The sequence below is a fragment of the Microcaecilia unicolor genome, chromosome 1 (assembly GCF_901765095.1).
Source record: "Microcaecilia unicolor chromosome 1, aMicUni1.1, whole genome shotgun sequence".
Lineage (NCBI taxonomy): Eukaryota > Metazoa > Chordata > Amphibia > Gymnophiona > Siphonopidae > Microcaecilia > Microcaecilia unicolor.
In genome coordinates, this window is record NC_044031.1 from 14,711,274 (window position 1) to 14,728,054 (window position 16,781).

Below are 16,781 nucleotides of genomic sequence, written 5' to 3' on the forward strand. Positions count from 1 at the left end.
ACAAAGCCGTAGCGGAGAAATTAAATGAATTCTTTGCTTCGGTCTTCACCGAGGAGGATTTGGGGGGGACACCGGTGCCGGAAAGAATATTTGAAGCGGGGGAGTCGGAGAAACTAAACAAATTCTCTGTAACCTTGGAGGATGTAATGGGTCAGTTCAGCAAGCTGAAGAGTAGTAAATCACCGGGACCTGATGGTATTCATCCCAGAGTATTAATAGAACTAAAAAATGAACTTGCGGAGCTACTGTTAGAAATATGCAATCTGTCCCTAAAATCGAGTGTAATACCGGAAGACTGGAGGGTAGCCAATGTTACTCCGATTTTTAAGAAGGGTTCCAGAGGAGATCCGGGAAATTATAGACCGGTGAGTCTGACGTCGGTGCCGGGCAAGATGGTGGAGGCTATTATTAAGAATAAAATTGCAGAGCATATACAAAAACATGGACTGATGAGACAAAGTCAGCACGGATTTAGTGAAGGGAAGTCTTGCCTCACCAATCTAATGCATTTTTTTGAGGGGGTAAGCAAACATGTGGACAATGGGGAGCCGGTTGATATTGTATATCTGGATTTTCAGAAGGCGTTTGACAAAGTGCCGCACGAAAGACTCCTGAAGAAATTGCAGAGTCATGGAATCGGAGGTAGGGTACTATTATGGATTAAGAACTGGTTGAAAGATAGGAAGCAGAGAGTAGGATTGCGTGGCCAGTATTCTCAGTGGAGGAGGGTAGTTAGTGGGGTCCCGCAGGGGTCTGTGCTGGGTCCGTTGCTTTTTAATGTATTTATAAATGACCTAGAGATGGGAATAACTAGTGAGGTAATTAAATTCGCCGATGACACAAAATTATTCAGGGTCGTCAAGTCGCAGGAGGAATGTGAACGATTACAGGAGGACCTTGCGAGACTGGGAGAATGGGCGTGCAAGTGGCAGATGAAGTTCAATGTTGACAAGTGCAAAGTGATGCATGTGGGTAAGAGGAACCCGAATTATAGCTACGTCTTGCAAGGTTCCACGTTAGGAGTTACGGATCAAGAAAGGGATCTGGGTGTCGTCGTCGATGATACGCTGAAACCTTCTGCTCAGTGTGCTGCTGCGGCTAGGAAAGCGAATAGAATGTTGGGTGTTATTAGGAAGGGTATGGAGTCCAGGTGTGCGGATGTTATAATGCCGTTGTATCGCTCCATGGTGCGACCGCACCTGGAGTATTGTGTTCAGTACTGGTCTCCGTATCTCAAAAAAGATATAGTAGAATTGGAAAAGGTACAGCGAAGGGCGACGAAAATGATAGTGGGGATGGGACGACTTTCCTATGAAGAGAGGCTGAGAAGGCTAGGGCTTTTCAGCTTGGAGAAGAGACGGCTGAGGGGAGATATGATAGAAGTGTATAAAATAATGAGTGGAATGGATCGGGTGGATGTGAAGCGACTGTTCACGCTATCCAAAAATACTAGGACTAGAGGGCATGAGTTGAAGCTACAGTGTGGTAAATTTAAAACGAATCGGAGAAATTTTTTCTTCACCCAACGTGTAATTAGACTCTGGAATTCGTTGCCGGAGAACGTGGTACGGGCGGTTAGCTTGACGGAGTTTAAAAAGGGGTTAGATAGATTCCTAAAGGACAAGTCCATAGACCGCTATTAAATGGACTTGGAAAAATTCCGCATTTTTAGGTATAACTTGTCTGGAATGTTTTTACGTTTGGGGAGCGTGCCAGGTGCCCTTGACCTGGATTGGCCACTGTCGGTGACAGGATGCTGGGCTAGATGGACCTTTGGTCTTTCCCAGTATGGCACTACTTATGTACTTATGTACTTATATTTCTATCCTCTGTAATCACTATCCTCTCATCCATTTTCTTGCCACCCTCTTCCACATGGTTCCACCATTCCCAGCATCTTCCTCCATCCACCCTTCTAGCTCAGTATCTACTCCCTCTTTCTTCCCTCCCTGCTCTCGTAGCCCAACATCTCCCTGTCCTTTCTCTTCTCTCCTCCCCTGTCCCCCATGGTCCAGCATTTCTCCCTCTCTCTTCCTTCACTCCCATTGTCTGGCATCTCTCCATCATTTTCATTTGCTCCTGGATCCAATATCTCCCTCTCTCCCATGAATCTCCTCTGCCTCTCATCCAACCCCATGTCCTACATCTCCCCTTCTCTCCCATTGCCCACATCCTTCTTGCCCCCTCCCTTGTACCCCAGATCCCAATATCTGTCTTCCCCCTCCCTCCCATGCAGCATTCTCTTCCTTCCTGCACCATGTCCAACATTTCTGCCTCTGTCCCACTGTCCACCATCTCTGTCTCCGCCTCCCTTGTGCCCCAGGTCCAATATCTCTTTCTCCTCCTCCCATACAGCATCTTTCCCTTCCTTCCATCCACTGTCATGCCCAACATTTCTCCCTCTCTTCTCCGTGCACCATCTCTCCCTCCCCTCCACCCCCATATACAAGATTTCTCCCTTTCTTGCCCCCCTCTACCTCTTTGTCTCTCTCTCCCTTCCTCCCCTCCACCCTCATGCACCATCTCTCCCTCCCCTTCACCTCTGTGTCCAACATTTCTCCCTGTGTTCTCCCTCTCGTTCCAAGCAACATTTCTCCTTCACCATCCACCCCATATCTCTTGTCCCTAACCCCCTCTCCCTCTCCTCCCACAATATACAACTGATTTCTCCCTCTGCTCCGCTGCCTGCCCGGTACCTTGGCTGAGCCCAAAATGTAGATATGCACACTTCTCCCCAAGCTCCGCTTCGCTGCGTGATCGTCGCTCCCTGCATTCTTCTTCTCGCCTTTCACGCTGCACGCAGTGCTCCCCTTTGCCACGTCCATCTGGTCTTCTGATGCACTTCCTGTTAGGGCTGGATAGACGCAGTAGTGGGGAGCACAGCTGCCTGTGTGAATGGCAGCGCTGCGTGCAGCGTGACAGGCGAGAAGAAGAATGCAGAGCGATGCAGCGAAGCGGAGCCTGGGGAGAAAAGGCAGCCAGCGAGGAAGAATGTGGATGGGCGGGCCTGTAGGAAAAGTGGGTGGGCCTGGGCCCATCCAGGCCCACCCGTGGCTACGCCCCTGTATAACAAACCTTCTTCAAGGCCGGGGAAAGCTTGAAGGAAAAGTTAAGCAGCTGTTCCACTCAAGGGGGAGAGAGGTGCTGTGCTGTAAAGCAGTGAATGATTTCAGCTGTAGCCAGAAGTCAGACCCGGCTGGTGAAACAGTGAGTGATTTGAACTGTGTCCAGAAGTCATGCCATGCTGGGGAAGCAGTGAGTGTTTTAAATTGTGTCCAGAAGAGATCACGTGATGCACGGCTAGAGTGAGGTCGTCGTCGTGCGGAGCTCCCTCCTTACCTGCAGCTATTTGAGCATTATAACGTGACCAGAGGGCTCCCACTCAAGCAAATTCTACCCACAAGTGGGGGAAGTGTAAAGGCAGCTTTTGTGCTACGTGGAAAGCGACCACAAGCGAAGGATGACAACAAAATCGGGCAAGAAGGAAGGGGCGTGAACCTGAGTGCCGGAGCAAAAGACGGCGGACGCAGGTAGCGGAAGTCCTCCGACAGTGAGCTCCACATGGGCCGCGGAGGTGGTTGCAGAGGTATCCTCTATGCTGGAGGCGTCCATGGATTTAAAGTTACAAAAGATCGCGGACCAGCTACAGGGAATCGATGGAAAGCTAGATGGCATACAGTCCGAGTTTGCCATGTATAAGCAATGGTTGTCGGACGTTGAGGACGCAGTCCAGCAACAGCAGAGCTCGGGGAAGGCCTTGCAGCTGAAGTTAGACAGACTAGAAGCAAAGCTGGAGGACCTCGAGAATAGGGTTCGGCGGAGCAACGTTCGGCTGGTGGGGCTGCCGGAAATGGTTAAAGAAGGTGATTCGAGATCATTTTTGGAATCATGGCTCCCCACAGCCCTGAAGTTAACACCAGCAGTGGGCCTGCTGCGAGTGGAGAGGGCCCACAGGCTGGGACCTATGAGGAAGGAAGATCCACACCCTAGAGTGGTGATATTTAAAGTTTTGAATTTTGCCCACAAGCAGGACATATTTCAAGCACTCCGGAAGTCAGGGCAGCTGAAATATGAAAACTCGGTGGTGCACTGTTTTCAGGACTATTCCAACGCAGTATCCCTGCAACGTAAAGCGTTTTGAGAGGTCTGCCAGCTTTTATTCTCGAGGAAGATACAATTCACTTTACTGTACCCTGCACGTCTGAAAATCTGGTATCAGGGGTCCCAGAAGTTCTTCACCAAGGCGGAAGAGGCAATGAAGTTTGTGCAACAGGATTTGGCTGCTGAGGGGCCGGCATGAGGATCCGATGTCTAAGAAACCGTGGCTCTGAAGAGGAGGCCAAGTAGGCCTGGCCTACTATGCACCTGGTGTGCTGCTGGGACATAGTGGCCCAGTGTGGACATTTTATGTATTTCTTTTGGAGTGTGTGATGCTTGAGTAAACAACATGAAAAGTTGCTAGGGTTGGTCTAATGGGGGAGTTTTCACATATAGGATGTGTTGGGGTTTTTTTTTTCTCTCTCTCTCTCTCCTCTCTCTTACCTCTTTTCGTGTTGAGTTTTGTAGAGAGCGTTGAGTGGGGGCTAGGAGTGAGTTATATGTGGGGACAATGTTCTGCTGTAGTTGTGTGTGGAGATGTATGGGAAATAATGTATGGTTGAAGTAAAAAGGTGTCGGAGAGTGGGTGTAAATAGTTTATCTTAATAGGTGGGGAGGGAGCTCGCGTGGTTTGGCTCTGTCGGGGCTACGAGGGGTATGACATGGAGTGGGTTGGGGATGGGGGAGGGGGAGAGGGGGGGTGGATGAGGAGATATCCGGGGAACCATTGGGGGAGAAGTGACTGGAATGGATGGTTGTGGGGAGGGTGCTCAAGGGCTGGGGAGTATCCTCCTGGGTTTCTGAATTGGATAAGTACTATACGGAGAATAGAAGAGTACTGGATTTATGGGTTCACTTAAAATTCTCTCGTGGGATGTAGGGGGGGGGGGGTCACCTCGCCCATCAAACACACTAAGGTGTTGCAAGTATTGCAAAGGCAGAGGGCTGATGTGGCGTTCTTACAGGAGACGCATCTGTCCTCGGGGGAACATGCGAAATTTAAAAGAAGTTGGGTGGGATCTTTGGTGGAAGCCCCGGCAGATGGGAGGAAGGCAGGGGTGCTGATTCTTTTTCGTAAGGGCATTCCGCTCCAGCTTAAATCGGTTAGGGCTGACCCAGAAGGGAGATGGGTTCTGGCAGAGGTAGAGATTGCAGGTCGCCCTTTAGTATTTTGTAATGTATAATCCCCCAATGTCTTCAATGGAAGCTTCTTTCAGGCTTTGATTAGGAGACTGGCTCCGCATGCAGGAGGGGAGCTGATCTTAGGGGGGGATTTTAATTTAGCATTTGATTCCTTAATGGATCACTCCAGTCTGGGTGCCCAGAGTTCGGGGGGAGGAGGCAGGACCTTATCATCATTGTGTAAAGATTTGGAGCTGGTCAATGTGTGGATGGTGTTACATTCATCTGAGAGGGATTTTACCCATCTTTCACAGGCGCATGGCTCTCAGTCCCGCATTGATTATTTGTTTGTCTCCCATTCCTTATTTTCTCAGGTGCAGCAGGCAGAGATCGGGCCGTGCGCGGTTTCAGATCATGCCTTGGTTTGGTTGATTTTGACCAATAAAGCGAGAGGCCCGCGAAGTCGGTTGTGGCGATACCCCTTGGAGTTTGTGCGGCATTCGAGAGTTCAAGCCTATTTGGCAGATCGATGGGATGATTATGTGTATCATAATGGAGCTCATGTGGATCAACCAGCCCTTTTCTGGGAAACAGCAAAGGCTGTGTTAAGAGGGGACATTATCTCTTATTCAGCGAAAGTGCGGAAGGCGAGGGATGGGGAAATAGTTTGCTTAGGTGCATTAGTACAGAGGTTGAGGAGAGTATATGGACGCTCCCCCACTTCCAGGTGTAGGGAGGCATTGTTGGAGGCACAGAAAGAGCTGAATGAATTATTACACCAAAGAACGGTCAAGACCCAAAAATATTATAAATATCGCTTATTCCAATATGGTAATAAGGCGGGGTGGTTGTTGGCCAGGATGCTTCATAAAAGGGGGGGGGGGGGGGGGGGTCAACCGTGTGTTGCAGGTGAAGGTGAAGGATGGGCGGATGATGATTGAGGACGGAGACATTGCAGATACTTTTGGTCAGTTTTATAAAGCATTGTATGCGTCGGATCCGGATGTGGAGTTGGATAGTGATTTGTACCTGGATAATTTAGTGTTACCGCAGCTTTCTGCTCGCCAACGGGAAAAGCTAAATGTGCCCTTTACTGAGGGTGACGATGTTGGCTCTGCAACATATACCCAAAAAGGGGACCTTGTTTCTTATAGCTCCGCACAAAGACTCATTGCTTCTGCCATGGACAACTTTGCTCAAGTTGACAAGGTAGCTAACCCTTTGTAGTGTCCCCCTAATTCTCTGGCCTAGTGGTTAGGGAGGTGGACTCTGGTCCTGGGGAACTGAGGAACCGAGTTAATTTCCCACCTCAGGCACAGCTCCTTGTGACTCTGGGCAAGTCACTTAACCTCCATTGCCTCAGGTACAAATAAGTACCTGTATATGGAAGCCGCATTGAGCCTGCCATGAGTGGGAAAGTGCGGGGTACAAATGTAATGTTTAATTTAATTTAACTCCTAACGTGGAACCTTGCATGACATAGCTATAATTCGGGTTCTTTTTCCCCACATGCATCACCTTGCACTTGCTCACATTAAACGTCATCTGCCATTTAGCCGCCCAGTCTCCCAGTCTCGTAAGGTCCTTCTGTAATTTTTCACAATCCCGTCGTGAGTTAACGACTTTGAATAACTTTTTGTCATCAGCAAATTTAATTACCTCGCTAGTTACTCCCATCTCTAAATCATTTATAAATATATTAAAAAGCAGCGGTCCTAGCACAGACCCCTGAGGAACCCCACTAACTACCCTTCTCCATTGTGAATACTGCCCATTTAACCCCACTCTCTGTTTCCTATCCTTCAACCAGTTTTTAATCCACAATAGGACTTTTCCTCCTATCCCATGACCCTCCAATTTCCTCTGTAGCCTTTCATGAGGTACCTTGTCAAACGCCTTTTGAAAATCCAGATACACAATATCAACAGGCTCCCCTTTGTCCACATGTTTGTTTACTCCTAGAATCTAGGTGCATCTGATAGAGACACCTAAGCTAATTTAGATGCAGTATATAAAATACGCCTGGATGGGTGGACATGCCTAAATTTAGGTGCATCTAGTTACGCCAATGAAAAGGTGGCGTAAATGCGTGCACCTAAATCTATGCACATTGGCACAAATTCTGTAGCCAAGCACGTAGATGTGATTGATAGACCCGGCATGCCCACACTCTGCCCATGACTGTGCTTCCTTTTTGGCTGCATGCATTGGAATTTGAACATGCTGCTTTACAGAATACACCTAGCACAGCGCGTGCGTAAATTCCAATTACGGCAAATTAGTTTTGATAATTGGTTATTATTGGCCAATTATCAGGACTAAGTGGCTTGAGGTGCGCTCATAGATTTAGGAGCACGTACGAATCTACATGCGCACCTCCATGAACCATACATATAATCCTGGGGAATGTGGGATATGTCACATATTTAAAAAATCCTTTATCTTCCTCCGTTTAAGGCACTGCCTATCCAGCAAGTTTGGTCCAGTGAAGACTAACTCAAAATAACCTGTCCCTTAGATGGGCTCTAGTATTACCATATTGAAAACGCAACCATAACATGCCTCTGTGGTTCTGTTCCACTAGGCTTTCTTGAAAGGATTATATAACCATTGGGAACAAAAACACGCACTTATTACAATTCCTCATGTACAGCCACAAAACAACCTTTTAGGGTGGATAGTGTTCACAATTAGCTCCTTTTAGTATTCACCAGATAGAAGAGAGAAAGAGTTTTGAGTTTTAGCACAATATAAGTCATCACAAGAACAAAATATAAGAAAACCAATGGACTGCATTAGGGGCTTATAGCCCATATAGTTATGTTTCAAAAAAATGAGAGATCTGCATGAAACAAAATATTTATTTTTCTTATTTGGACTTATATTATTATTATTATCTGACTTGCTACCTAAACTTCATGTTAAGTTCTGGTTCTTTGCCGCCGGGCCATGGTAACATTCTCCTCACCCCCATTCCGAAGAACCTTAAGATACAACAAGATGTCATCTCTTAACTATCGCCCAGTGGCTTCGATACCCCTGGTTACCAAGTTAATGGAGAGTATGGTCAACATTCAGCTCAACGAATTCCTGGCTGACTATGATATCCTTCACTACTCGCAGTCCGGTTTCCGTGCTCAATATAGCACAGAGACTGTTCTAGTCACCCTCTTATCAAACTTTAAACGAGAGCTATCCATCGGACGGAAGGTACTTTTGCTTCAATTTGACATGTCAAGCGCCTTCGAGATGGTGGACCATGATCTCTTACTATATCTATTAGGCTCTTTTGGCATAGGAGGGTCTGTTTTACACTGGTTTGAGGGCTTCTTGACCACTAGATCTTACCAGGTCACAGTGAATTCTGCCACTTCTGCTCTGTGGAATGCCTCTTGCGGGGTACCACAGGGCTCGCCCCTTTCACCAACCTTATTCAATATTATGTTGATGCCTTTAGCCTCAGCTGTCGCTAAATTGGACCTCAATCCTTTCATTTATGCTGATGATATTACCGTCTACATCCCCTTTCATACCACCATATCAGAAATCACTAACCTCATCGAAGCTTGCTTCTCCACTATTGAGCATTGGGCTCAAGTGTTTCACTTTAAATTAAACAAGGATAAAACTCAGTGTCTCATACTTTCGTCCACCCATACCCAAATAACAGACACAATGCTTCCAGTAAAGGGCCATGCTCTTCCAATTGCCAACAGTCTGCGGCTTTTAGGAGTGCACCTGGACATGCACCTTCAGTTGGATAATCATGTGCACTTGGTCTCCAGAAGAATGTTTAATGCTATGTGGAGACTCTGGCGTATCAGATATTTCCTAACCAGAGATCTGTTCCATACTCTTGTGCATTGGCTCATCCTCTCCCACCTGGATTATTGCAGTGGAATTTATGCGGGCTGCAAGGTCTCTTTACTGAAAAAGTTCCAAACAGTTCAGAACACTGCCGCGAGACTGATTCTGGGAGAACATCGTTTTGCACATGCCGAGCTCCTGCGCTTCGAACTCCATTGGCTACCTGTACAGGAGCATATTACTTTTAAGCTCTGCTCCTTAACCTACAAAATCATCTACGGCCTTGCTCCGGACTATATGCTCCCTTTGATCGACCATCCACCCAGGAATGCCAATCCTGCAGCTCGGTCTTATCTCCATCTACACTTCCCAAACTGTAAGGATGTCAAGTAGAAGAAGATTTTCACCTCTTCTTTCCGCTACTGGTGCCCTAAATACTGGAATGCTCTCCCGCAGCACCTCAAAACGCAAGTGGACCACATCCACTTCAAGAAGTTGCTGAAGACTTACTTCTTTGCAACATTTTACTCCCCTATTTACTCTGCTGATTGATGTGCCCTTCGTGATCCTCACCCTGCTTAGTTTCCCATTGTTAGATATTGTTCCCCTTGTCTATTCTTTGTACTCTTTGCTATATTTTCTTACATTGTAAATTTTCTTAACTTTCTGTAAGCCACATTGTGCCTGCATGAGTGGGAAAATGTGGGATACAAATGAACATAAATAAATAAATTATTATTAACATTTGTATAGCACTACCAGACGCACGCAGCGCTGAACACCTGATACAAAGAGACAGTCCCTGCTCAAAAGAGCTTACAATCTAAATAATACAGACAGACAAGACAGTTGCGGGTGAGGGAAGTAATGGGTGAGAAGGGAGGAAGGGACAAGGGGAGGGCAATTGTGGCTAGGAGCTAAAAGCAGCAGTGAAAAGGTGGGTTTTCAGCATAGATTTGAAAACAGGTAGAGATGGAGCTAGACGTATAGGTCCAGGAAGTCTATTCCAGGCATAAGGTGCCACGAGAGAAAAGGAGCAAAGCCTGGAGTTAGCAGTGGAGGAGAAGGGGGACAACAAGAGAGATTTGTCCAGTGAGTGGAGTTCACGGGGAGGAATGTAGGGAGAGATGAGAGTGGAGCGGTAATGGGAGGCTGCAGAGTGGATGCATTTAAAGGTCAGTACGAGAAGTTTAAACTGAATGCGGAAGCGGACAGGGAGCCAGTGAAGTGGCTTGAGGAGTGGGCTAGTGTGGGTATAATGATTCTGGCAGAAAATAAGTTGTGCTGCAGAATTTTGGACAGATTGGAGAGGGGAGAGAGATGGCTGAGCGGAAGACCAGTGAGAAGTAAATTGCAATAGTCTAAGCGAGAGGTGACAAGGGTGTGGATAAGGGTTCTGGCAGCGTATTCAGAAAGGAAGGGGCGAATTTTGCTAATATTGAAGATAAAGAAACCACAGGTTTTGGCGACCTGTTGAATATGTGTAGAGAAGAAGAGAGAGGAATTAAAGATGACTCCAAGGTTACGAGCTGAGGAGACAGGGAGGATGTGAGAGCCATTAACAGAGATAGAGAAAGGAGGAAGAGGGGAGGTGAGTTTAGGGGGGAAAATGAGAAGTTCAGTTTTGGTCATGTTGAGCTTTAGATGGCGTTGAGACATCCAAGCAGCAATGTCGGACAAGCAGGCTGAGATTTTGTCCTGGATCGAGGTTGAGATTTAAGAAATGTTAAGTAGTAGTAGTAGTAGTAGAGATTTATAAAATCACTTGTCCCTGAAACATGCTCGAAACAGAATAATCCATTGGTGTATCTAAAATGTTAACTTCTACAAAACAGATGAAGTGAAGATGTGATTTCATGTGCCCCAATGAAAGGAGAGTTTAATTTTACTTCCATGAGGAACCAGGACAATGTATTGTATAGAACAATGCAGAAAAATGAAAACAATATACAGAGTTAGTTTATTTATTTATTTATTGTTTGTATCCCACATTTTCACACCGTATGGCAGGTTCAATGTGGCTTACATATTGCTAAAAAGGCAGTTACAAAATTTAGATATGTACAAGTCTAGTACATAATACATAAGTAAAAATAAAAATACAGTTCAATCCCCTGCCCCAATCTACATCAAATATGGAGCACTGAGACTTTTCAGCACACAGTTAACAAAGCAAACAGCAAAACTATACAGACACCCCCTTCCCATCCCCTCCCAAACCCAAAGTGTACAGTTTATTACTACTGTTTCTACCAACTACATTCATTTTTGTGCTGTTTTAGTGCTTTTCAATTTCATTCTATGATATAAGAAGATTTCAGATTAAAAAAAAAACCACCCTGTCAAATAATTTAAAAAAACAACAACTTTTATCCCCCACTTTTAAGGCAACTGGAACAGGTTTCGATTTGTTACAGATGGACCCATAAGCTTCTGCTATTGGTTTGGGAGCACCAATATGGCGGCGAGCTTCACTTCCACAAATGGGGGAGGGTGAATTGTGCAGAGGATGGAGCGGGAACTGCAATGCCAAAGTTGAAGCCCCTTCTCAAACTCCCTCCCCCCGCCCTCCTTGTTCCATTGCCCCTCCCACCCTGGCGCTCGCTCAATCACAAAGAGAGCAGAAGGAGGAGAGAGAGAGAGAGAACGAGCGGTTGCTGTACTGACGGCTGAATTTGACCCGTTGGGGACACCGTAGAGCCTCGTGGTTTCACATTCAGCCAGTGCAGCAGAGTGGTAGCACCAATATGGCGGCGAGCTTCACTTCCACAAATAGGGGAGGGTGAATTGTGCAGAGGATGGAGCGGGAACTGCAATGCCAAAGTTGAAGCCCCTTCTCAAACTCCCTCCCCCCGCCCTCCTTGTTCCATTGCCCCTCCCACCCTGGCGCTCGCTCAATCACAAGAGAGCAGAAGGAGGAGAGAGAGAGAGAGCGGTTGCTGTACTGACGGCTGAATTTGAACCGTTGGGGACACCGTAGAGCCTCGTGTTTTCAATTCAGCCAGTAGTGTAGCAATGGTAGGATCCGGCAAGGGAGCTTAGGATCCGGCGTGCAGCACTTGTCCTCTTGCTCCTGCATTTGTGTAGAGCATCGGGGAAGGAGGGAAAGCAGAGGTGAGGGCGGGAGCATGCTCAGGGCTGGAGGGAGAGGGGGGGGGGGGGAAAGAAAAGGGAGGATGAGGGAGAAGAAGGGGAAGCTGGAGGTGGCATGGGTGAAACATGAGTGCAATACAGTGACAGAATTTGGGGGAATCCACGGGGCGGGGGGGGAGGTGGCTGGATGTATCGAGGAGGGATGTATTGGCAGCATTCACAAAGAGCTGTGGGGGACACTGTGTGTGTTAGGGTGGGTTTGAGAGAGCTATGATGATGGGAGTGCTCTCTAGCATTGGGGAAGGAGGGAAAGCAGAGGTAATGAGCAAGAGAGGGCGGGAGCATGCTCAGGGCTGGAGGGAGAGGGGGGGATGAAAAGGGCAGGCTGAGAAAGGGAGTAAACACTGAAAGTGTGGATGAGGGAGAAGAAGGGAAGCTGGAGGTGGCATGGGTGGGTGAAACATGTGAGTGCAGTACAGTGACAGAATTTGGGGGAATCCACGGGGGGGGGGGGGGGGGAGTAGGCTGGATGTACCGAGGAGGGATGTGTTGGCAGCATTCACAAAGAGCTATGGGGAGACTGTGTGTGTTAGGGTGGGTTTGGGACAGCTATGGTGGAGTGGGGGCCCACTCCCCACCACGCACTCCATCACAGTTCTTTCAACCTCCCCAGCACTCACAGCATCATAGATGACCCAAACCGATTAGTTCTCTTTCTTAAATCCATCTTACCCTAGCATATACACTTCCATAGCTCTCGCAAAATACCTATTTGAGAGAGCTATGAAAGTGTATGTGCTGGGGGCAATGTGGATTTCAGAAAGAGAACTAATGTATGCAACCGGGTAGATATGAGAGACAGCTCTCTGTATTTTTACTGGGGTGGGGGGGGGGTGGGGAATCAGATTGTTAGGTATGGGATGTGAGCTGGGAAGAATGGAGAAAGAACTGGTAGAGGAGGTGGGGTTGCTGGAATGAGGGAAAAGAGAAATAAAGCCTGGAGACAGAAAACTGATGGGGAGGGGTTCATACTGGAGGCTGAGAATGCTGAGTTGGGAGATAGCTTAGGTGGAGTCAGTCCTGGAGCATAGAAGAGCCAGGTGTTTGTTGGGGGAATTCTCCACAAAACATAGGTAAAATGTGCACAGTTATACCCTCAAAACAAAGACATGAGGGAGGAAATATGTCAGGAGCCTGAATTTAATGCATTCTGGGCACCTTGTTCTGTTTCAGATGCAGGAGGTAATATGTCAACAGAATAAATCCAGCTGGAATTTAATGCATTCTGAGCACCTCTCTGTGTCCCTATGTGTGTTTCAGATGCGGGTGACGTTTGAGGACATCACTGTCTCTTTCTCCCAGGAGGAGTGGGAGTATTTAGATGAAGGGCAGAAGGAGCTTTACAGGGAGGTGATGAAGGAGAATTATGAGAGTCTGATGTCTCTAGGTAAGGATTTCCTGTTTTCCCCCTGTTAAAATCCCTTCTTTGGCAGATTAAGGAGTGACTGGCAGCGGGTGAGTCTCAGTGGAGGAAATCCAAGTGACTGATAATGAGTGATTGTGAGATGACCCACTCTACATAAAATGCAAGCAAGCAAGAGGGAATCAGCAACACAACAGAGAAAGTCCAGTGGACCATGGATGAACCTGAGGGAGGTGGACACTAGTCAGTGGTCGCTTAGAGCCCAGAAGTCTTTTTTAACAAGTTTGTCCCCAGTGTGGGATCGTTTGCCACACCGTTCTCGTAGCTACTTGCTGAACCTATAACTTGAAGTATGGACTTTAGGGAAGGGAAGAGGGTGATAAGGCTTTGGTCTGTTATTATTGTGGATCAGACTGCCGTGAAGAAATAACATGTGTGGTCTGATTTCTTGCAGTGTGTGTGTGTGGGGGGGGGGGGGGGGTGGGGGGGGGAATGAAACTTGAAAAGTTACCACGCTATACTGTTATATCTCTACTTACAGATATTATTGTTCTTGCCATTGTGTGGTTCTAATAAAGATATTACAAAAAGAAATATCAACTTGAATATGATCATATATTCTACCTGCATCTCTGGTAATAATCAGCAGTGGGGGGGGGGGGGGCAGATTTATGAAGGGTTATTGTACTACTGAACTGGTTAAATTGTTCTCCTACAATATTCTACATTCCTCTTTTTTATATATTTGTTTTTTGTTTTTTTTTTAGAAAAAGATGATCCCAGAAACAGTAAAACAAAGACACATAACTGGAAGCTCATTGAGAAGTCTAAAGGGGAAAAGATGTTATCAGAAAGAGAGAAAGAGGAGACTCCTTCCTGTTCTGACTGGGGAGAAAAGGGAAAACATCAAAATAAACAAAAACATTCAACAGGAGGCTCAGCTCTGTGTGAAAACAGTACCAGTGCTATCATACAGACAGGGGAAAAGCAGACAAACCAGATGAGAGAGCAAAGGTGTTTCTGTGATATTTGTGAGATATTCCTCAGCAACCATTTAACTCTGAAATCACATCCTAGATCTGATACAGAAAATAGACCATCTACATGTACGAACTATGCGAAAAAACGTCCGTCAAAAGAGAGAACTAAAAGAAGAACAGAAAAAGTGCATAAAAGAGACACTTTCTACATCTGAGTGTGGGAAAGATTTCAGTAGGAAGGAAGAGCTGGTGTATACAAGTAAAGAATATGGGAATAGCTTTACCAATGGAGAAAACATTACAAAACACCAGAAAAACAACACTGATGAGAGATTATCTTCATATCCTGATTGTGACAAAAGCTTCAATCAGAAAGAAAACTTCATAAGAAATGCAAAATTCTACCTAGGAGAGAGACTAGTTTCCAGTACTGAATGTGATAAAAGCTTCACTGCCACAGGGAAACTCACCATCCACCAGAGAATCCATTCAGGATTAAAACGATTTCTATGCACAGACTGTGGCAAAAGCTTTAGGTTGAAGAATAACATGTTGATGCACCAGAGAATCCACACAAGAGTGAAGCCTTTTGCATGTTCTGAGTGTGATAAATGTTTCACTGACAGGGGAACATTCCAAAGGCACTGTAGAATCCACACGGTACAGAAACCTTTTCACTGCACTGAGTGTAATAAAAGCTTCAGTCTGAAGGCAACCTTCACAATACACCAGAGAATCCACACAGGAATGAAACCCTTTAACTGTGCCGAGTGTAATAAAAGCTTCACTCAGAAGGCACGTCTTACAAGACACCAAAAAGTCCACACCAGAATAAAACCGTTTAACTGTACTGAGTGTAATAAAAGCTTCACTCATAAAACAAGTCTCACAATACACCAGAGCATCCACACAGGAATGAAACCCTTTAACTGTACTGAGTGTAATAAAAGCTTCAGTCGGAAGACAAACCTTAAAATACACCAGAGCATCCACACGGGAATGAAACCCTTTAACTGTACTGAGTGTAATAAAAGCTTCAGGCATAAGGCAACCCTCACAATACACCAGAGCATCCACACAGGAATGAAACCCTTTAACTGTACTGTGTGTAATAAAAGCTTCAGTCGGAAGACAAACCTCACAATACACCAGAGCATCCACACAGGAATGAAACCCTTTAACTGTACTGAGTGTAATAAAAGCTTCAGGCATAAGGCAACCCTCACAATACACCATAGAATCCACACAGGAATGAAACCCTTTAACTGTACTGAGTGTAATAAAAGCTTCACTGATAAAACAAGTCTCACAGTACACCAGAAAGTCCACACAGGAGTCAAACCCTTTAACTGTATTGAGTGTAATAAAAGCTTCAGTCAGAAGGCAAGCCTCACAATGCACCAGAGAATCCATACAGGAATGAAACCATTTAACTGTACTGAGTGTAATAAAAGCTTCAGTCGGAAAGGAAACCTCACAGTACACCATAGAATCCACACAGGAATGAAACCCTTTAACTGTACTGAGTGTAATAAAAGCTTCAGTCATAAAACAAGTCTCACAGTACACCAGAGAATCCACACGGGAGAGAAGCCATTTACATGTTCTGAGTGTGGTAAATGTTTCTCTGACAAGGGAGAGCTGACAAGGCACCGTAGAATTCACACGAGACTGTAGCCATTTACAAATAGTGAGTGTGATAACAGCTTCACTGAGAAGGGAACACTCAGAAAACACTGGAGAATCCAGATAGGAATGAAAACCATTTAGCTGTACTGAGTGTAGTAAAAGCTTCTGTCATAAGAGAGGCCTCAAAACACCAGAGAATCCATTCAGGAATAAAATCATATCTGTGTACTGAGTATGGCAAAAGCTTCATTGACAAGGAAACACTCACAATGCATCTTTCAGGAACCAAACTATTTCTATGCATTGACTGTGGCAAAAGTTTCAGGTTGAAGAAATACATGATAATGCGCCAGAGAATCCAGACAAGCCATTTGCATGTGCTTAGCTAAAAGCTGCACTGAGAAGGGGACACTCAAAAGACACTGGAGAATCCACCACACTGGTATGAAACCATTTACCTCCTCCGAACGTAGTTAGTAAAAACTCCAGTCAGAAGGTACACCTCAAAAAAAGCCACATAGGTGTGAATCCATTTACATGTACTGAGTGCAATAAAAGGTTCAGTTAGAAGGCAAACCTCAGAAAGCACCGAAGAATCCACACAGGAAGGCATATATAAATATATGTTA

General features: G+C 46.0%; 2 protein-coding genes across 2 annotated transcripts in view; both read left to right on the top strand.

Annotated features, from left to right (window-relative positions):
* The window catches only part of LOC115477517, an 881,049-nt gene that overhangs the window by 33,287 nt on the left and 830,981 nt on the right, over window positions 1-16,781 (top strand).
* On the top strand, window positions 14,659-16,659 carry LOC115459985 (gastrula zinc finger protein XlCGF26.1-like). The gene has a single exon (XM_030189850.1). The coding sequence runs from the start codon at window positions 14,659-14,661 to the stop codon at window positions 16,198-16,200; it is 1,542 nt and encodes a 513-aa protein (XP_030045710.1). The 3' UTR covers window positions 16,201-16,659.